A 22,631-nucleotide genomic window follows, 5' to 3' on the forward strand; every position below is an offset into this window, starting at 1 on the left:
CAGGCCCTTGCAGGATGACTTTGGCAATCTTCTATAGCGGGTTAAGATCAACATAGGATTTGTGGCTCAGTTAAACACAGCTGGTTGTAGATCACAGAGGGTTTAATGGATTGTTTTATTCTTGTATCTCAGTGTCACTGGTAGGATGACTTTCACGGGAGGGTTAAACCTCCTGCCACTTATCGGGATTCTATGATCGATGTTAGCTGCCAAAATGCCTGTATTCCAAACGGAGAGCCAAGGTCTTTATCCTCACCCAAAAAGCTGTCTCGGGGCTTATGTGAATTTCAGAGTTTTTGCCCTGCACAGTTTGCTTTAATGTCCAATCCTATGGCACTGATAGCCTGAACTTGCTTAGCATGATGTAGCCTGTGGGGGCGCTCTGTTCCACAGCATTGGAATGGTGGTTCTTGCTGGCTGGTTTGGGTATGGATGTCCCTGGCCTGGAATGCCCCGTGCCTGTGTTTCTGGATGAGCTGAACTGTGGGATGGTCTCTGCACCAGTTTATTTTATCCCCTTAAAATGGTTGTGCACGTCACAGAGTTCTGACTGCCTATCGATCTGGATTACACCTGCCTTTGCTTGGATGCCACATGCCCGTCTTCTCCCCACCCCAGGCACATTGGGATAAAGATACTTTCCACAAATCAGCTTAACATGACATAAACTTATTGAAATCAGCATGACCAGTGGTGCAGGACATCACACTCATATTACTGACCAACAGATCTCGGGACAGAGTAAAAACTGACCAACAGATCTCGGGACACAGTAAAAACTGACCAACAGATCTCAGGACACAGTAAAAACTGACCAACAGATCTCGGGACACAGTAAAAACTGACCAACAGATCTCAGGACACAGTAAAAACTGACCAACAGATCTCAGGACACAGTAAAAACTGACCAACAGATCTCAGGACACAGTAAAAACTGACCAACAGATCTCAGGACACAGTAAAAACTGACCAACAGATATCAGGACACAGTAAAAACTGACCAACAGATCTCAGGACACAGTAAAAACTGACCAACAGATCTCAGGACACAGTAAAAACTGACCAACAGATCTCAGGACACAGTAAAAACTGACCAACAGATCTCAGGACACAGTAAAAACTGACCAACAGATCTCAGGGCACAGTAAAAACTGACCAGATCTCAGGACACAGTAAAAACTGACCAACAGATCTCAGGACATAGTAAAAACTGACCAACAGATCTCAGGACACAGTAAAAACTGACCAACAGATCTCAGGACACAGTAAAAACTGACCAGATCTCAGGACACAGTAAAAACTGACCAACAGATCTCAGGACACCGTAAAAACTGACCAACAGATCTCAGGACACAGTAAAAACTGACCAACAGATCTCAGGACATAGTAAAAACTGACCAACAGATCTCAGGACACAGTAAAAACTGACCAACAGATCTCAGGACACAGTAAAAACTGACCAACAGATCTCGGGACACAGTAAAAACTGACCAACAGATCTCAGGACACAGTAAAAACTGACCAACAGATCTCAGGACACAGTAAAAACTGACCAACAGATCTCAGGGCAAAGTAAAAACTGACCAACAGATCTTGGGACACAGTAAAAACTGACCAACAGATCTCAGGGCACAGTAAAAACTGACCAACAGATCTCAGGACACAGTAAAAACTGACCAGATCTCAGGACACAGTAAAAACTGACCAGCAGATCTCAGGACACAGTAAAAACTGACCAACAGATCTCGGGACACAGTAAAAACTGACCAACAGATCTCAGGACATAGTAAAAACTGACCAACAGATCTCGGGACACAGTAAAAACTGACCAACAGATCTCAGGACACAGTAAAAACTGACCAACAGATCTCGGGACACAGTAAAAACTGACCAACAGATCTCAGGACACCGTACAAACTGACCAACAGATCTCAGGGCACAGTAAAAACTGACCAACAGATCTCAGGGCACAGTAAAAACTGACCAACAGATCTCAGGACACAGTAAAAACTGACCAGCAGATCTCAGGACACAGTAAAAACTGACCAACAGATCTCAGGACACAGTAAAAACTGACCAACAGATCTCAGTAAGTAGTCTTACAACACCAGGTTAAAGTCCAACAGGTTTGTTTCGAATCACTCGCTTTCGGAGCACAGCTCCTTCCTCAGGTGAATCATTCACCTGAGGAAAGCTAGTGATTCGAACCAAACCTGTTGGACTTTAACCTGGTGTTGTAAAGACTTCTTACTGTGCCCACCCCAGCCCAGTGCCCACATCTCCACACCACAGATCTCAGGACATAATAAAAACTGACCAACAGACCTCGAGGCACAGTAAAAACTGACCAACAGATCTCAGGACACAGTAAAAACTGACCAACAAATCTCAGGACACAGTAAAAACTGACCAACAGATCTCAGGACACAGTAAAAACTGACCAGATCTCAGGGCACAGTAAAAACTGACCAACAGATCTCAGGACACAGTAAAAACTGACCAGATCTCGGGACACAGTAAAAACTGACCAACAGATCTCAGGACACAGTAAAAACTGACCAACAGATCTCAGGGCACAGTAAAAACTGACCAGATCTCAGGACACAGTAAAAACTGACCAACAGATCTCAGGGCATAATAAAAACTGACCAACAGACCTCGAGGCACAGTAAAAACTGACCAACAGATCTCAGGACACAGTAAAAACTGACCAACAGATCTCAGGACACAGTAAAAACTGACCAGATCTCAGGGCACAGTAAAAACTGACCAACAGATCTCAGGACACAGTAAAAACTGACCAACAGATCTCGGGACACAGTAAAAACTGACCAGATCTCAGGACACAGTAAAAACTGACCAACAGATCTCAGGACACAGTAAAAACTGACCAACAGACCTCGAGGTACAGTAAAAACTGACCAGATCTCAGGACACAGTAAGAACTGACCAACAGACCTCGAGGCACAGTAAAAACTGACCAACAGATCTCAGGACACAGTAAAAACTGACCAACTGATCTCAGGACATAGTAAAATCTACATATGCCAAGAAAATACAAGAGAAATGTGCAAACAGGTAAAAAGGGTTAAAAGATGTGCAGAGCAGGAGCTCTCGAAAACACAGCCACCCGCACTCATATCAGATGACCCCCCCACCTAGGAGTTAAGATTTTTAAGTCTACACATTCACAACCTTCTTCCATTCTGTGCACTGACCTCTGGCATAACGAGACAATGCTAACTGGAGTAAGCAACCTTTAAACACACCTGAAGTAACTGCGAGGACATTTTCACACGCCGCTGAGTAACATTTTTTTTTAAAGATTTACACTAATGAGTATTCAAGACATGTAACACATATGAGCTCACTAAAGGTCAGCATGAAGCCCACCGTGCTGCTAGCTGAACCCACCAATGGGAAATTGAAGTTTTGCACACTGCCCATCAGTCACCATATATTTCCTGCTTTTAAAATCAAACTCCGACAAGTCTTACAGTCCCAGCAACCAGGGATCAGTCAGTTTAACTGGTGGGCAAGCTTCCAAAATTAGTCACAAGGAGAGATGTGGGTTGATTAGAAAGAGCCAGCATGAATTTATAAAAGGGAAAATTGTGTTTAACGAGCTCACTGGAGATTTTTGGGGTCACAGAAAGGGTCGATGAGGGTAATGTTGTTGATGGGGTGTACATGGACATTCGGAAGGCATTCAATACAGTGCCACAAAACAGCCTTGTGAGAAAAGGGAGAGTGGCAATGCGGATACAAAACTGACTGAATAATAGGAAGCAGAGAGGAATGATCAATAGATATTTTTCGGGCTGAAGGAAGGTTTGTAGTAGCGTTCCCCAGGTGCCAGTATTGGGACCGTTACTTTTCCTGATACATATTAACGATCTAGATCATGGTGTGCAGGGAACTATTTATTGTTTTGTTTTGAAAGGATTTTTATTGAAATCATTTTAATTTTCACAAAATAACAATTATATAATATAAAATAGATGCTTCAAGTTACAGTGGAAAAAGAGCACAATCAATAATCAGAAACACATCCTATTTAATCCCCCACCCCCCCCCCCACCCACAACATTAAACTAAAACCCCCTTAACAACTGACGATGACCCACTCTTTAAAAAAAAATGAACAGCTGCCATCTTCAGCAGAACCCGTCTCCCGGCCCCCTCATGGTGTACTTGACCTTCTCCAAGATCACCCAATCAGGCCGAGGCACTGGGTGGAGTAGGAGGCCTCCACCCAAGCATAACTCCACCCAAGCATAACACCACCCAAGCATAACACCACCCAAGCATAACTCCACCCAAGCATAACTCCACCCAAGCATAACTCCACCCAAGCATAACACCACCCAAGCATAACTCCACCCAAGCATAACTCCACCCAAGCATAACACCACCCAAGCATAACACCACCCAAGCATAACTCCACCCAAGCATAACACCACCCAAGCATAACTCCACCCAAGCATAACTCCACCCAAGCATAACACCACCCAAGCATAACTCCACCCAAGCATAACTCCAGGCTATCAATGAAGCAAAGACGAAGACAAAATGTCTTCACCCCCGTCTGCAGCACCAGCTAGTCCAATACCCCGAGAATGGTCACCAGCTAGTCCGATACCCCGAGAATGGTCACCAGCTAGTCCAATACCCCGAGAATGGTCACCAGCTAGTCCGATACCCCGAGAATGGTCACCAGCTAATCCGATACCCCGAGAATGGTCACCAGCTAGTCCGATACCCCGAGAATGGTCACCAGCTAGTCCGATACCCCGAGAATGGTCACCAGCTAGTCCGATACCCCGAGAATGGTCACCAGCTAGTCCAATACCCCGAGAATGGTCACCAGCTAGTCCAATACCCCGAGAATGGTCACCAGCTAGTCCAATACCCCGAGAATGGTCACCAGCTAATCCGATACCCCGAGAATGGTCACCAGCTAATCCGATACCCCGAGAATGGTCACCAGCGGACATCGCTCCAGATCTAAGAATCTCTGACATGGTGTTGAAGAAGGAGATCCAAAGTTAATAACCTGGGACATGGCCGGAACATATGCATATGGGTAGCCAACCCCTGAGGACACCTCTCACATTTATTGTCCACCCTGAAAAGAACACTCATCCTCGACAGGTGAGCCCCGTGCACCACCTTTAACTGGATCAAACAAAGGACGTTGAGTTGAGCCTAAGCCTCATGGAGTGGACCTGACAAAGAACCTCACTTCACACCTCATCCAGAACACAACCCAATTCACATTCCAATTTCACCTCCATCTCATTTAATGGAGACAACTCTGCTGATAGGATCTGGCTGTACGTACCTGAAATATTCCACCAACCAAACCTGGCCAAAGATAAAATCCTGGGAGTGGGGGGGGGGGGAGAAATCTTGCAGGGGAGAATGGAAGTGAGGCAGATACTAATGCACCCAAACTAGAGTCCCCACAAGAATGGGCCTCCACTTTCCCCCATGTGGAATTCGGGTCACGAAGCCTCCCCAGCACTTTCTCAATATTGGCCAGACCAATGATAAAATAACAAATTGGGTAAAGCTACATTTGCCCGTCCCAATAAAAGGGGACACAAATTTATTAACTCTGATAAAGAAAGATTTGGGGAGAAAAGTGGAGATATATTGAAAATGATATAAAAACCTTGGGAGGACATTCATTTGAACAGTCTGAACACTGCCCTCCAAGGACAAGGGGAGGTTGTTTCATTTTCAAGTCAGATTCGACCCCATTAATCAGACTAATATCCTGTAATTTATGAGGCGAGGCCCAGTCATGGGCCACCCTGATACCCAGACAACATTCCAAGCGATTTTTCACAGTGCTCAGCAAAAGTTTATACCAACAAAAAGGAAGGATAATAGAAAGAGGGGAAATCGACCTTGGATATCTAAGAAAATGAGGCTATGACAGGTGAGGACCTTGAGAGGATTGTTATCACTAAGGAGGGAGTGATGGGCAAGCTAATGGGGCTAAAGGTAGACAAGTCTCCTGGCCCTGATGGAATGCATCCCAGAGTGCTAAAAGAGATGGCTAGGGAAATTGCAGATGCACTAGTGATAATTTACCAAAATTCACTAGATTCTGGGGTGGTCCCGGTGGATTGGAAATTAGCAAACGTGACACCACTGTTTAAAAAAGGAGGTCGGCAGAAAGCGGGTAATTATAGGCCAGTATGTGGAATCTATCATCAAGGAAGAGATAACAAGGCACCTGGATGGAAATTGTCCCATTGGGCAGACGCAGCATGGGTTCGTAAAGGGCAGATCATGCCTAACTAATTTAGTGGAATTTTTTGAGGACATTACCAGTGCAGTAGATAACAGGGAGACGATGGATGTGGTAGATCTGGATTTCCAGAAAGCTTTTGACAAGGTGCCACACAAAAGGTTACTGCATAAGATAAAGATGCATGGCATTAAGGGTAAAGTAGTAGCATGGATAGAGGATTGGTTAATTAATAGAAAGCAAAGAGTGGGGATTAGTGGGCGTTTCTCTGGTTGGCAATCAGTAGCTAGTGGTGTCCCTCAGGGATCAGTGTTGGGTCCACAATTGTTCACAATTTACATCGATGATTTGGAGTTGGGGACCAAGGGCAATGTGTCCAAGTTTGCAGATGACACTAAGATGAGTGGTAAAGCGAAAAGTGCAGAGGATACTGGAAGTCTGCAGAGGGATTTGGATAGGTTAAGTGAATGGGCTAGGGTCTGGCAGATGGAATACAATGTTGACAAATGCGAGGTTATCCATTTTGGTAGGAATAACAGCAAAAGGGATTATTATTTAAATGATAAAATATTAAAACATGCTGCTGTGCAGAGGGAGCTGGGTGTCTTAGTGCATGAGTCACAAAAAGTTGGTTTACAGGTGAAGGCGAATGGAGTTTTGTCCTTCATTGCTAGAGGTTGAGTAGACTGGGACTGTACTCGTTGGAATTTAGAAGGATGAGGGGGGGATCTTATAGAAACATATACAATTATGAAGGGAATAGATAGGATAGATGCAGGCAGGTTGTTTCCACTGGCGGGTGAAAGCAGAACTAGGGGGCATAGCCTCAAAATAAGGGGAAGTATATTTAGGACTGAGCTTAGGAGGAACTTCTTCACCCAAAGGGTTGTGAATCTATGGAATTCCCTGCCCATTGAAGCAGTTGAGGCTCCTTCATTAAATGTTTTCAAGATAAAGATAGTTTTTTGAAGAATAAAGGGATTAAGGGTTATGGTGTTCGGGCCGGAAAGTGGAGCTGAGTCCACAAAAGATCAGCCATGATCTCATTGAATGGTGGAGCAGGCTCGAAGGGCCAGATGGCCGACTCCTGCTCCTAGTTCTTATGTTCTTATGTATAACGAAAGCTGGACCTGGCAAGACAAAAAGGCAACATCCCCAGATTGACCGGAATGTATTCACTCTGATCCAGATTCAACTTATACCCAGAGAAGGAGCTAGAATTCTTCAGTAGCTTCATTATCTCATCTATAGTGGAGACTAGGTCCGAAATATAAAGAAGATGATTTGTGTACAAGGACACCCTTTGCTCCCTCCCTCCCCGACTTATCCCTTCCACTCACTGGAAAATTTTAACACTATGGCCAGTGGTTCCATTGCTAAAGCAAAGTGAAGCAGAGACAATGGACATCACTGCCTCATACCCCAGTTCATCGGAATATGCCCGGAGCTCAATGCATTAGTGCAACACTAGCAGTGGGGACCCTCCAGTAAACAATCCAGGATATGAAGCATTGCCCAAAACCACATCTCCCAAGAATCTCAAAGACAGGCCCCTATCACAAAAAGCAATCAGTTCGGGTACTGAACAGGGGCAAAGAGGACAACACTTAACAGCCAACGTATATTGGCCGACAATTGCAGATTCTTGGCGAAGCCAGTCTGGTCTTCCGAAATCACCTCTGCGAGGCCGACTCCAACTGTACCAACACTTCTGTAATTTAGTGTCTGCATTCAAAAGCAAGATGGGTCAAAATAACCCAGATTCCATAAGGATCCTTCTTCAGGATCAGGTAGATAGAGGCTTGCGCCAGTGTAAGGGGCAATGAATCCTGGGACAAGAAGTCTTTGAACATATCTAATATTAAAGGAATCAACTGCCTTGCGAACTTCTTAGAAATCTCATTGGGGAATCCATCAGGGCCGGGAGCTTTACCCGTCTGCGTTAACCTAATACATTCCATCAACGACGATTCAAACTCCTCCCATCTTTCCCTCTCCACCAATGGGAAAGATAACCCATCCAAAATCTCCGTCAAGGCCAAACTCCCTCCAGGGGCTCTGAACTTTGAGATCCCAATAGAATGTTTCAAAAGCTGCACTGACCTTAGACAGAACGGAAACCAAACCTCCGCCAGAGTCCCTTATCTGCACAATCTCCCAGGAAACAGCTGCCACCTCAGCTGTTGAGATAAAAGGTGATTGGCCTTCTCCCAGTGTTCATGAAAAGCCTCCCTTGAATGTCCAACTGGCCCACTGCCTTACCTGTTGATAGCAATCAAATTGTGTGAGTGCAGCTTCTTCCTACTTGCAAGGGACCCCGGGTGTAGGGGCAAATGAGTATTGATGGTCCACTAGCCTCTGCCACTCCGCCCTGGCATCCTTTCCATGTGGGCCTCATAGGGAATTATCCCCCCCCCCCCCCCCCCCCACCTTAAGGGTTTCTCACAGCATGGAAGGCGAGATAGACTCACTTTCATCAAATTGAATGTAATTTCCCAATGGCAGAGGACATGTGTTCGCAAAATCTTTTGTCCGCAAACAGTGACATATCCAACCTCAATGGTGGATGCTGAGAGGGGTCGACTCTGGCATCAAATCCACAAAATGTGGGGCATGATCTGAATCACAATAACCAAATACCCTGGACCTGGATCAATTCAACGCATGGTCGAAATTAGCTGATGTGAATTCAAATCAGGAATGGAGACTAGCTACTTGTTAAAACTTTACCAACCCAATTCGCTGCATAGATATTAACCAGCACTACCAAAGTACCCACGTCTAACATTAGGATCCGCCAAGATCTTAGTGGCTGAAACCACACCCCCAAGGCCCTACTGTCAAAGCCAGAGTGAAAAACTTGACCCAGCCACTTGACTGCAGCTTTGTCTGGTCCTTGACCCACAAACAGGTCTCCAGCAGAAACACCACATCAGCATTCAATCTTTTAAGGTGAGGAAATACACTCTCCCTTTTCACTGGGACATTCAAGCCCCTGGTGACCCCCCCCCCCCCCCCCAGCCACTCCATCTGGAGTCAGCCATTTCCACCAAGAGGGGGCATCCAACAACTTAGAGTCTCCAGGCACCAGGCCCATCCAAGATGGCTGCCAATCCCACCAGCAAGACAAAACTAAGACAAAACTGTAATCACCGTCAGAAAATTATTCCTGCCCACCTCCCCAAACCCCCTTCCTCTCACCTCCCTGCCCCCAAACATTTGCACACCCTTGCAGGAGCCACTTTGTATACAACTTCTCCCTACATGCCACCACCAGGGGACAATTTCGAAGTTTGTGGATGGCACAAAACTTGGAAGTATTGTAAACTGTGGAGAGAACATTGTCCTTTTCATCAACATGTTGGTGGAGTTTGCAGCTCGATGGCAGGTGAAGATCAATGCAGAGAAATGGGAGGTGATGCATTTTGGTAGGAAGAACATGGAGCGGCTATATAAACTAAGGGGTAACATTCTTAAAAGGATGCAGGAGGAAAAGGGACCTGGGATATATGTGCATTGATCATTGAAGGTGGCAGGACAGGTGCAGAGAGCAGTTAATACAAAGGAAACATACAGTTTCCTGAGCTTTATTAACAGGGCACAGAGTACGGCAGTAAGGAGATTATGCTGAACGTATAAAAGGATAAAACGCTCATAAAAGGATCAAGAACGAGAGGCAAAGATTTGAAGTGATTTGCAAAAGAAGCAAATGGAATGCAAGATAAAACTTTATCACAGAGCCAGTGACTGTGGTCTGGAATGTATTGTCTGCGAGTGTGGTGGAGGCAGGTTCAATTGAGGCATTCGAGAGGCCATTAGATGATTATTTGAATAGAAACAATATGCAGGGGTGCGGGGAAAAGACAGGGGAATGGCACAAAGTCATGGCCTCCTTCTGCACCGTAACAATTCGGCAATCCTATGAATTCAATGAAAAGTGTGCTTAGTATTGCTCAGTTGTAAAAATCCAGCTGTTTATAATGTTTTTCAGTACAGGTCACCTCTGCAAAAATGTGTTTACATATGCCCTCTGAATTAGCCTAACAAAGGACCTCAGTTGTACAAATAATTGCAACTAGAATGCCCACCCTTTTTTTATTCATTCATGGGATGTGGGAATTGCTGTATAGGTCAACATTCATCGTCCAACCCGAATTATCTTTAAGAAGGTGGTGATGAGTTGCTGCCTTCTGAAACGGCCGCACTTCATGTGGAGTAGGTACGCCCACAGTATGGTTAGGGAGGGAGTTCCAGGATTTTGACCCAGCGACAGTGAAGGAACAGCCGATATATTTCCAAGTCAGATGATGTGGCCTTGGAGGGGAACTTTCAGATGGTGGTGTTCCCATATGTTTGCTGCCCTTGTCTTTCTACATGGCAGAGGTCACGAGCTTGGAAGGTGCTTTCAAAGGAGCCTTGGTGAGTTCCTACAGTGAAGCTCGCAGATGGTACACTCGGTTCTCATTGTGCATTGGTAGTGGAAGGAATAGATGTTTAAGTTGGTGGATGGGGCACAATCAAGCGGGGCTACTTTGTCCTGGATGACGTTGAGCTTCTGGAGTGTTGTTGGAGCTCAACTCATCCAGGCAAATGGAGAGTATTCCATCACATCCCGGACTTGTGTCTTGTGGATGGTGGACAGGTTTTTTGGGGGGGGGGGAGGACGTGAGTTACTCTCCACAGAATTCCCAACCTCGAACATGCTATTGCAGCCACGGTATTTATACAGCTAGTCCAGTCCAGTTTCTGGTCAATGGAAACCCCCAAAATGCTGATAGTGCAGGGCGGCATGTGGCACAGTGGTTAGCACTGGGACTGCGGCGCTGAGGACCCGGGATCGATCCCGGCTCTGGGTCACTGTCTGTGTGGAGTTTGCACATTCTCCCCAAGCCTGCGTGGGTTTCACCCCCACAACCCAAAGGTGTGCAGGGCAGGTGGATTGGCCACGCTAAATTGCCCCTTAATTGGAAAAAAAATAGTTGGGTACTCTAAAAATTTTTAAAAGAGGGGAATTAATTCAGTGATGATAATGCCAATAAATATCAAGGGGAGATGGTTCTATTGTCTCGGTGAAAATGGGAATTGCCAGGCTGGTTTAGCTCACTCGGCTAAATCGCTGGCTTTGAAAGCAGACCAAGCAGGCCAGCAGCATGGTTCGATTCCCGTACCAGCCTCCCCGGACAGGCGCTGAAATGTGGCGACTAGGGGCTTTTCACAGTAACTTCATTGAAGCCTACTCGTGACAATAAGCGATTTTCATTTCATTTTCACTTGTGTGACGTGAATGGTCCTTGCCTGCCCAAGCTTGGATATTGTCCAGGTTGTGCTGCATTTGCACAGGGACTTTTTCAGTGTCCAAGAAGTCACGAATAGTGCTGAACATTGTGCAAAATCAACAAACATAAACATCCCCCCCACCTCTGTCCTTATACAAATAGAAAGAAGGTTATTGATAAAACAATCAAGCCGGCTGCTTTGTCCTGGATGATGTTGAGCTTCTGGAGTGTTGTTGGAGCTGAACTCATCCAGAGCTGGAGCCGAGCAGTAGGCCCGGAGCCCAGCAGCAGGCCCGGAGCCCAGCAGCAGGCCCGGAGCCCAGCAGGAGGCCCGGAGCCCAGCAGGAGGCCCGGAGCCCAGCAGCAGACCCGGAGCCCAGCAGGAGGCCCGGAGCCGGAGCTCAGCAGCAGGCCCGGAGCCCAGCAGGAGGCCCGGAGCCCAGCAGCAGGCCCGGAGCTGGAGCCCAGCAGCAGGCCCGGAGCCCAGCAGGAGGCCCGGAGCCCAGCAGCAGGCCCGGAGCCCAGCAGCAGACCCGGAGCCCAGCAGGAGGCCCGGAGCCCAGCAGGAGGCCCGGAGCCCAGCAGCAGGCCCGGAGTCCAGCAGCAGGCCCGGAGCCCAGCAGCAGGCCCGGAGCCCAGCAACAGGCCCGGAGCCCAGCAGCAGACCCGGAGCCCAGCAGCAGGCCCGGAGCCCAGCAGCAGGCCCGGAGCTGGAGCCCAGCAGCAGACCCGGAGCCCAGCAGCAGACCCAGAGCCGGAGCCCAGCAGCAGGCCCGGAGCTGGAGCCCAGCAGCAGACCCAGAGCCCGGAGCCCAGCAGCAGGCCCGGAGCTGGAGCCCAGCAGCAGGCCCGGAGCCCAGCAACAGGCCCGGAGCCCAGCAACAGGCCCGGAGCCGGAGCCCAGCAGCAGACCCGGAGCCCAGCAGCAGGCCCGGAGCCCAGCAGCAGGCCCGGAGCTGGAGCCCAGCAGCAGACCCAGAGCCCGGAGCCCAGCAGCAGGCCCGGAGCCCGAGCCCAGCAGCAGGCCCGGAGCCCAGCAACAGGCCCGGAGCCGGAGCCCAGCAGCAGGCCCGGAGCCCTGCAGCAGGCCCGGAGCCCGGAGCCCAGCAGGAGGCCCAGAGCCAGAGCCCAGCAGCAGACCCAGAGCCGGAGACCAGCAGCAGACCCAGAGCCGGAGACCAGCAGCAGACCCGGAGCCCAGCAGCAGGCCCGGAGCCAGAGCCCAGCAGCAGGCCCGGAGCCCAGCAGCAGACCCAGAGCCCAGAGCCCAGCAGCAGGCCCGGAGCCAGAGCCCAGCAGCAGGCCTGGAGCCCAGCAGCAGGCCCGGAGCCCGGAGCCCAGCAGCAGGCCCGGAGCCCAGCAGCAGACCCAGAGCCCGGAGCCCAGCAGGAGGCCCAGAGCCGGAGACCAGCAGCAGACCCAGAGCCGGAGACCAGCAGCAGGCCCAGAGCTGGAGCCCAGCAGCAGGCCCGGAGCCCAGAGCCCAGCAGCAGGCCCGGAGCCAGAGCCCAGCAGCAGGCCCGGAGCCCAGCAGCAGACCCAGAGCCGGAGCCCAGCAGCAGGCCCGGAGCCCAGCAGCAGGCCCGGAGCCCAGCAGCAGGCCCGGAGCCCAGCAACAGGCCCGGAACCGGAGCCCAGCAACAGGCCCGGAGCTGGAGCCCAGCAGCAGGCCCGGAGCCCAGCAGCAGACCCGGAGCCCAGCAGCAGACCCGGAGCCCAGCAGCAGGCCCGGAGCCCAGCAACAGGCCCGGAGCCCAGCAGCAGGCCCGGAGCCCAGCAGCAGGCCCGGAGCCCAGCAGGAGGCCCGGAGCCCAGCAACAGGCCCGGAGCCCAGCAACAGGCCCGGAGCCGGAGCCCAGCAGCAGACCCGGAGCCCAGCAGCAGGCCCGGAGCCCAGCAGCAGGCCCGGAGCTGGAGCCCAGCAGCAGACCCAGAGCCCGGAGCCCAGCAGGAGGCCCGGAGCCCAGCAGCAGGCCCGGAGCCCGGAGCCCAGCAGCAGGCCCGGAGCCCAGCAGCAGACCCAGAGCCCGGAGCCCAGCAGGAGGCCCAGAGCCAGAGCCCAGCAGCAGGCCCGGAGCCCGGAGCCCAGCAGCAGGCCCGGAGCCCAGCAGCAGACCCAGAGCCGGAGACCAGCAGCAGACCCGGAGCCGGAGCCCAGCAGCAGACCCGGAGCCCAGCAGCAGGCCTGGAGCCCAGCAGCAGGCCCGGAGCCCGGAGCCCAGCAGCAGGCCCGGAGCCCAGAGCTGGAGCCCAGCAGCAGACCCAGAGCCCAGAGCCCAGCAGCAGGCCCGGAGCCAGAGCCCAGCAGCAGGCCTGGAGCCCAGCAACAGGCCCGGAGCCCAGCAACAGGCCCGGAGCCGGAGCCCAGCAGGAGGCCCGGAGCCCAGCAGCAGGCCCGGAGCCCAGCAGCAGGCCCGGAGCCCAGCAGCAGGCCCGGAGACCAGCAGCAGGCCTGGAGCCCAGCAGCAGACCCAGAGCCGGAGACCAGCAGCAGGCCCGGAGCCCAGAGCTGGAGCCCAGCAGCAGACCCAGAGCCCAGAGCCCAGCAGCAGGCCCGGAGCCAGAGCCCAGCAGCAGGCCTGGAGCCCAGCAGCAGGCCCGGAGCCCGGAGCCCAGCAGCAGGCCCGGAGCCCAGCAGCAGACCCAGAGCCCGGAGCCCAGCAGGAGGCCCAGAGCCAGAGCCCAGCAGCAGACCCAGAGCTGGAGCCCAGCAGCAGACCCAGAGCCCAGAGCCCAGCAGCAGGCCCGGAGCCAGAGCCCAGCAGCAGGCCCGGAGCCCAGCAGCAGGCCCGGAGCCCAGCAGCAGGCCCGGAGCCCAGCAGCAGGCCCAGAGCTGGAGCCCAGCAGCAGGCCCGGAGCCCAGCAACAGGCCCGGAGCCCAGCAACAGGCCCGGAGCCCAGCAGCAGGCCTGGAGCCCAGCAGCAGACCCAGAGCCGGAGACCAGCAGCAGACCCGGAGCCCAGCAGCAGGCCCGGAGCCGGAGACCAGCAGCAGGCCCGGAGCCAGAGCCCAGCAGCAGGCCCGGAGCCCAGCAGCAGACCCAGAGCCGGAGACCAGCAGGAGGCCCGGAGCCCAGCAGCAGGCCTGGAGTAAAGAGAAAAGCTTCCTGATGTCATGTACACAATCCTATGAGTAACAGCTCATTTTATCGTGAGAAATAACAATAAATTATTGATCACCTCACTTTCAGCACCCTCATAACCTTATCTAAACATGCATCATACAGGATCTCTATCAACTCTCCCCACAATCTCCGTTGCTCAGAGGGGAATGGACAACCTAACCTTGTAGCTAAAATCCCTCGTTCCTAGAACCAACCTGGTCAATCTTCTCCGCACCTTCACATGGACCCTCTCATGGACCCTCTCCCTTCCTAAAATGTGGTGACCAACATCTGGCATCACATCTGAGCAAATTTGCAAATATAGTTAATAGTTCCTCCCAGATGTTTGTGATGTTTGCAAACATCAGGAAACCCAAAACAGACAGCATTTGCATTTACCTCAATTTAAAATCCAATAGTCAATACTAATAAATATTTTCTCATCCATTTCTCAGTTCAATGTTCCATATATTCCTGTTCTAGAAAGTAAAATGTTGGTTTCACAGGCAGAGCTTGATAATGAATACCTACAATTCCTAACAACTGTCTCATTTTAATAAAAGGCTCTACTGTTAACCTGTTACCCATTGTATCAATGCGATATTTGCTTACCTTATCAATTTTTTCATATTTGTGGAAGATTTTGTCTCCAACCAGTTCTTCTTCATTCTCCTCATCGTGGTAATTTAGGGGCAGGCTGTCGAAGTCAACCACTTTCACAAAACCATCAGAGTCACTTTTGGCCTCCTGAAATGTTGCCCAATATTCATCAATTAGAACAGATTTTTATTGATATTTATTGTTTGCGAACATTACATTAATAATTAAAGTTGATAGTGAATACTTGGTGAATGCTTAAAATCTAAAGACAAAAGCAAAGAAGACCCATTTTATTGACAGGAAGAAGCAGCTATTTTTTTTAAAGTAAATATTCAGAATCTTAAACATGCAATGTGATAAACTCACTTAGATTTGCGTCACATTTCTGAGCCACACAACAAACAGCCACCTAGACAGACTGTTCTATATCAACCAGTCTAGTATCCTGTATCCCAGTGGTGTTGCTTTCATAGAATCCCTACATTAGAGAAGGGGGCCATTCAGCCCATTGAGTCTAACCAACCCTCCAAAAAAGCACTGGACCTAGACCCATTCTCCCATCCTATCCCCATAACACCATACATTGATCATCTTGCACATCTTTGGACTGTGGCGAGGATGTGCAGACTCCACACAGACAGTTACCCATGCCTGGAATTGAACCCGGGTCCCCAGCACTGTGAGGCAGCAGTGCTAACCACCATGCTCCCCTTTTGAGGAAGTTTCTACTCAGCATCTTCCTTGAGCAACAAGACTAAGATTCTGACTGAGTGGCAGAGAGACACTCTGCTCCATCTACTGCCCAATGCACAATGTCCTGTCACAATTACTTTTACACTTACATGAGGACATGAAAATCAACAGAAACTTGTTTTTTATGATACAGGAAGTGAAACTGTAGCGCCCGAAGGAAACCTACACAGACACAGAGAGGACGTACAAACTCCACACATATAATGGCCCAAGGCCAGAACTGAACCCGGGTCCCTGACACGGTGAGGCAGCAATGCTAACCACTGTGCCAATGTCCCACTCTCCTGCACATTTTCTTCATAGTCCTCCATTTATTCCCCATCAAGTATTTATCCAATTTTCTTTTGAGTATTACTATTCAATTTGCTTCCACCAGCCTTGGAGGTTGCACATTTCAAAACATCAAAACTGATTGAATAATAAAAATCTCATCTCCCCCTCTGGCTCTTTTGGCATTTACCAACTTTCTTGCCAGTGGAAACAGTTCTTCCTTATTTATTCTTATCAAACCCATTCAGAAGTTCAAACTTCGGTCTTAAATCTCCCTTTATGGAGTGTCACAGCGGCGCAGTGGTCAGCACTGTAGCCTCACGTCACCAAGGTCCCAGGTTCAATCCCGGCCCCAAGGTCCCAGGTTCAATCCCGGCCCCGGGTCACTGTCTGTATGGAGGTCTCACATTCTCCCCGTGTCTGCGTGGGTTTCACCCCCACAACCCAAAGATGTGCAGGTTAGGTGGATTGGTCACGCTAAATTGCCCCTTAATTGGAAAAAATAATTGGGTAATCTAAATTTAAAAAAAATTAAATCTACCTTTATTTTCTCTACCCGATCGCGAGGAAGCCCAAATTCTCTCGCCCATCAGCTTAACCAGAGTCCACATCCCTGGTACAACTGTCGTTAATCTCTTTCTCATCATCTAAACTTTGTTTTGTTCATCTGCACACTTTAAAATTATGTTCTATATACACAAAAAGTCACGAACCTAAATACCAAAAGTAGCTGTGATCCTAATACCAAATCCTCTCCAAACTTCCCTCCAGTCTGATAAATAGCTATTCGTTACTATTCCCTGCTTTCTATATCTTTGCCAACTCACTCATAAAACAGTAAATAGACTTTTAAATCAGTGGGGTATATATTATTTTGGACATGTTATGATAAACTGGGAACAATGATCTTTGTGATTAAGATATTTGTTGGTTTGTATTGAAGAGTAACAGTGATAATGATGGTAAGGACAGCCCAACTCCTTTATGATGTCACGGAGAAGCTGCTGTGACACTGGGCAGCGACTGCGAGGTCATCAAATGGATCTTGTTGTCGACAGTTTAGATTTAACTGAAAAATGACCACTTGGTGTGTCCAAGATGGTACGCTGAGGTAACACCCATCCAGCAAGGCTGATAACCAACTACAGGAGCCTGCAGCCCTCAGTGGGAACGAGCCCCTCTTTCCCTATATCTGTAAAACAAAATAAAAACTGATAAGTGCAGAGTATTTCACTTAAATTAAAATTAAAGCAAGATATTCTTAATGTAGAAACAGTGCTAACTAACCATGGTGTCAACCCTTGATTAGCAAAAACAAAAACTTATTGTGCTACTTAAGAATTTTGCTTTATTTCGAGCTGCTTGTTTCCAACATTAAAAGTATTATTTATGGTATAAACTGAGTTACTCCCCGACCTTTCGTGTTACCCAAGGCCCTCCCTTCTTGTCCTATCCTCTCATTAGAATTGTTGCTTTAGATGTGTTGATAATAGTCCTCCACTGAGCAGACATAATAATCTTTATTCTCACAAGTAGGTTTACATTAACACTGCAATGAAGTTATTGTGAAAAGCCCCTAGTCCCCTGGACAATACTCCTTCATCTTCCTTACCCCCCACCCCACAGCAAGCTTGGTCTTGGAGCTGCTATTTCTACATTATTATTATTCAAGTATCTATTTGACACAAAGGGTGGGTTGATTGAAACCCTCTAGCTCACCTATTTCTGTCCCGCCGTCTTCTCGGTGTCCACCAGAACCTCATTATTGGCTTGACTTACCAAGGCGGCAGGAGCGGCTGTAGCGAGGGGCAGGCAGAGAAATAGAGCCAGGTACAGCATCATTTCGTGGCCCTCTCGAGTTACCAGAGGCTCTGTCTCCTTCAACACCTACTCTGGCTACTACTCCGGCTTTGAATGATGCACCTCGGTCTGGCTTCCAGAATGCAACAAGTTGCTGCTGACCCGACCCCGCAGTCTGTCCAGATCTCCCCCAGACCTGCTCTGACGTGACAGAGGATCAATGAGGTCTCCTAGCAACAGCCATACACACACAGGGAGCAAACAGCGAATCACCGCAGAGGGATCTCATTGTCCTGATTTCCCAAGTCCTGTCCCTTTCTCCCTTTGCTCCAGTTGCCAGGAATTGCCATTGCTGGCTCCAGGATCTGTACCATCCCCACAGATCCATCCATCTAGCTGCACTTGCTGAAGTTAGCGGGAAGGAGACACCAACCAGAGGTCAGCTGGACAAGTTTGCAAACTGACCCTTTGTTATTCACAGAACATCATTGACCATTTCAAATGGAATGTGGCCGGTCTGCTTTCCTTCTGCAGAGTTCCAGAGGATCTTTAAAATACTGATTGCAAGATCCAGACAGACATCTGTCCAAGAAGTGACTCAGAATTACTGTGTGGAAGGACTGGCTTGTGGAAGGACTGGCTTGTGGGAGGATAGCCCAAGGTTAGAGAGCATTATTGGAGACTTCAGCTGACATTTCCAGAGAAAGTTAAAGGTACAATAAAAGTTGCATGTTCAGTAAAGCTAGTAATTTTCAAACACATCTGGAATGGTACACAATGATTAGCACAATGATTAGTATAGTGAATAGTACAAAATAATTTACCTGGCACACCTCTCACTTCATCCAATCCACTTGATGTTTTAAATTTTAACCAACTATATTCACAGATGGTCTGGGAGAAATGTGACTGAATTCAGGCAATGAGTGACAACAACACCTTTGAGTTTATACAGCGAGCGGAATGTTAAAATAGCTCCCAGGGCGGATGTCCAAAAACTTGGTCAAAAAAGTAGATTTTAAGGAGTGACTGAAAAGGGGAAAAGAGAGTTAAAGAGGAGCAAGAGGGAACTCCAGATTTTGGAGCATTGGGACTGAAGGCACAGCTACCAATGACAGAACACAAACAAAAACTGGGAATGCTCAACGTGCATTGGAGCTGGAGGAGCATAGAGATAGAACATAGAACATAGAACAATACAGCGCAGTACAGGCCCTTCGGCCCTCGATGTTGCACCGACATGGAAAAAAAACTAAAGGCCATCTAACCTACACTATGCCCTTATCATCCATATGCTTATCCATTAAACTTTTAAATGCCCTCAATGTTGGCGAGTTCACTACTGTTGCAGGTAGGGCATTCCACGGCCTCACCACTGTTTGCGTAAAAAACCCACCTCTGACCTCTGTCCTATATCTATTACCCCTCAATTTAAGGTTATGTCCCCTCGTACTAGCCACCTCCATCCGCGGGAGAAGGCTCTCGCTGTCCACCCTATCTAACCCTCTGATCATTTTGTATGCCTCTATTAAGTCACCTCTTAACCTTCTTCTCTCTAACGAAAACAACCTCAAGTCCATCAGCCTTTCCTCATAAGATTTTCCCTCCATACCAGGCAACATCCTGGTAAATCTCCTCTGCACCCGTTCCAAAGCTTCCACGTCCTTCCTATAATGAGGCGACCAGAACTGTACACAATACTCCAAATGCGGCCGTACCAGAGTTTTGTACAGCTGCAACATGACCTCATGGCTCCGGAACTCAATCCCTCTACCAATAACGGCCAACACACCATAGGCCTTCTTCACAACCCTATCAACCTGGGTGGCAACTTTCAGGGATCTATGTACATGGACACCGAGATCCCTCTGCTCATCCACACTACCAAGAATTTTACCATTAGCCAAATATTCCGCATTCCTGTTATTCTTTCCAAAGTGAATCACCTCACACTTCTCCACGTTAAACTCCATTTGCCACCTCTCAGCCCAGCTATGCAGCTTATCTATGTCCCTCTGTAACCTGCAACATCCTTCCGCACTGTCTACAACTCCACCGACTTTAGTGTCGTCTGCAAATTTACTCACCCAACCTTCTGCGCCCTCCTCTAGGTCATTTATAAAAATGACAAACAGCAACGGCACAGAACAGATCCTTGTGGTACACCACTCGTAACTGAACTCCATTCTGAACATTTCCCATCAACCACCGCCCTCTGCCTTCTTTCAACAAGCCAATTTCTGATCCACATCTCTAAATCACCCTCAATCCCCAGCCTCCGTATTTTCTGCAATAGCCGACCGTGGGGAACCTTATCAAACGCTTTACTGAAATCCATATACACCACATCAACTGCTCTACCCTCGTCTACCTGTTCAGTCACCTTCTCAAAGAACTCGATAAGGTTTGTGAGGCATGACCTACCCTTCACAAAACCATGCTGACTATCCCTAATCATATTATTCCTTTCTAGATGATTATAAATCGTATCTCTTATAATCCTCTCCAAGACTTTACCCACAACAGACGTGAGGCTCACCGGCCTATAGTTACCGGGGTTATCTCTACTCCCCTTCTTGAACAAAGGGACCACATTTGCTATCCTCCAGTCCTCTGGCACTATTCCTGTAGCCAATGATGACATAAAAATCAAAACCAAAGGCTCAGCAATCTCTTCCCTGGCTTCCCAGAGAATCCTAGGATAAATCCCATCAGGCCCCGGGGACTTATCTATTTTCACCTTGTCCAGAATTGCCAACACTTCTTCCCTACGCACCTCAATGCCATCTATTCTAATAGCCTGGGTCTCAGCATTCTCCTCCACAACATTATCTTTTTCCTGAGTGAATACTGACGAAAAGTATTCATTTAGTATCTCGCTTATCTCCTCAGCCTCCACACACAACTTCCCACCACTGTCCTTGACTGGCCCTACTCTTACCCTAGTCATTCTTTTATTCCTGACATACCTATAGAAAGCTTTTGGGTTTTCCTTGATCCTACCTGATCTCAGAGTGCTGCGGGGCTAGAGGAGATTACAGATATAGGGAGCAGTGAAGACATGGGATTTGAAAACAAGGAATCAAGATATAATTCAGGTAGGGCAGCCCAGTGGCACAGTGGTTAGCTTTGCTGCCTACGGCGCCGACGACCCGGGTTCGAATCCCGGCCCTGGGTCACTGTCTATGTGGAGTTTGCAAGTTCTCCCCGTGTCTGTGTGGGTTTCACCCCCACAACCCAAAGATGTGCAGGATAGGTGGATTGGCCATGTTAAATTGCCCATAATTGGAAAAATAATTGGGTACTCTAAATTTAAAAAAAGATATAATTCAGGTCAGTGAGCATTGGAATAGGTAGAGTTGCAGGTGGACATGGGGGTGAAGAAGGCTAGTTTTTAATGGTCAGAATATTGAATACAGGAGTTGGGACATCTTGTTGAAGTTGTACAAGACGTTGGTAAGACCACACATGGAATACTGTGTTCAATTCTGGTCACCCTGATTATAGGAAGGATATTGTTAAACTAGAAAGAGTGCAGAGGAGATTTACGAGGATGCTACCAGGACTTGATGGTCTGAGTTATAAGGAGAGGCTGGATAGGCTGGGACTTTTTTCCCTGGAGCGTAGGAGGCTTAGGGGTGATCTTATAGAGGTCTATAAAATAATGAGGAGCACAGATAAGGTAGATAGTCAACATCTTTTCCCAAAGGTAGAGGAGTCCAGAACTAGAGGGCATAGGTTAAAGGTGAGAGGGGAGATTTACAAAAGAGACCAGAGGGGAAATTTCTTTACACAGAGGGTGGTGAGCATCTGGAACGGGCTGCCAGAGGCAGTGGTAGCGGTGGGAACAATATTTCCCTTTAAAAAAGTTATTTACATGGGCAGGGTGGGTATAGAGGGATATGGGCCAAATGTGGGCAAGTGGGACTAGCTTAGTGATAGAAACTGGACGGCATGGACAAGTTGGGCCGAAGGGCCTGTTTCCATGCTGTAAACATCTCTGACTCTAACAAGACTTGATTTGAGTAAGGTGCAGAGTTTTGGATGATCTGAGGTTTACACAAGGTGGAGGTGGGAGGTTAGCCAGGAGTGTGTTGGAAAAGCCCAATCTTAAAATTAAATCTTTATGGCATGTGGGCTTCGCTGGCTGGGCCAGCATTTGTTGCCCATCCCTAATTGCCCTTGAGAAGGTGATGGTGAGCTGCCTTGAACCGCTGCAGTCCATATGGTGTAGGTACACCCACAGCGCTGTTAGGGAGGGAGTTCCAGGATTTTGACCCAGTGACAATGAAGGAACAGCTGATATATTTCCAAGTCAGAATAGTGAGGGATTTGGAGGGGAACAGGTGATGGCGTTCCCATGTATCGACTACCCTTGTCCTTCTGGATGGCTGTGGGTTTGGTGGGTTGTACCATGTACTCATACAGGCAAGTGGAGAGTATTCCATCACACTCCTGATTCAATTCTGGTAATGCAATTGAATGTCAAGGGGTGATGGTTAGATCCCCTCTTTTAAGAGATGGTCATTGCCTGGTACTTGTGTGGCACGAATGTAGCTTGTCGCA

The 22,631-nt window shown here is 48.7% G+C and overlaps 2 protein-coding genes across 2 annotated transcripts in view; one reads left to right on the plus strand and one right to left on the minus strand.

Moving 5' to 3' along the window:
* LOC119956441 (dickkopf-related protein 3-like) overlaps window positions 1-18,255 on the minus strand; it is a 34,608-nt gene extending 16,353 nt beyond the window's left edge. The window contains exons 1-2 of the mRNA XM_038783676.1: window positions 18,045-18,255; window positions 15,255-15,389 (exon numbers count right to left, since the gene is read on the minus strand). Of these exons, the coding sequence (XP_038639604.1) occupies window positions 15,255-15,389; window positions 18,045-18,107 (198 nt within the window). The 5' untranslated portion in view covers window positions 18,108-18,255. The remainder of the gene's footprint in view (window positions 1-15,254; window positions 15,390-18,044) is intronic.
* Window positions 18,256-18,382: 127 nt separating this feature from the next.
* The window catches only part of LOC119956440 (transcriptional enhancer factor TEF-1-like), a 76,040-nt gene continuing 71,791 nt past the window's right edge, over window positions 18,383-22,631 (plus strand). The window contains 1 exon segment of the mRNA XM_038783675.1: window positions 18,383-18,778. The gene's annotated coding sequence lies outside the window, so the exon portion shown is untranslated.

This window comes from Scyliorhinus canicula, chromosome 23 (genome assembly GCF_902713615.1).
Source record: "Scyliorhinus canicula chromosome 23, sScyCan1.1, whole genome shotgun sequence".
NCBI classification, from domain to species: Eukaryota; Metazoa; Chordata; class Chondrichthyes; order Carcharhiniformes; family Scyliorhinidae; genus Scyliorhinus; species Scyliorhinus canicula.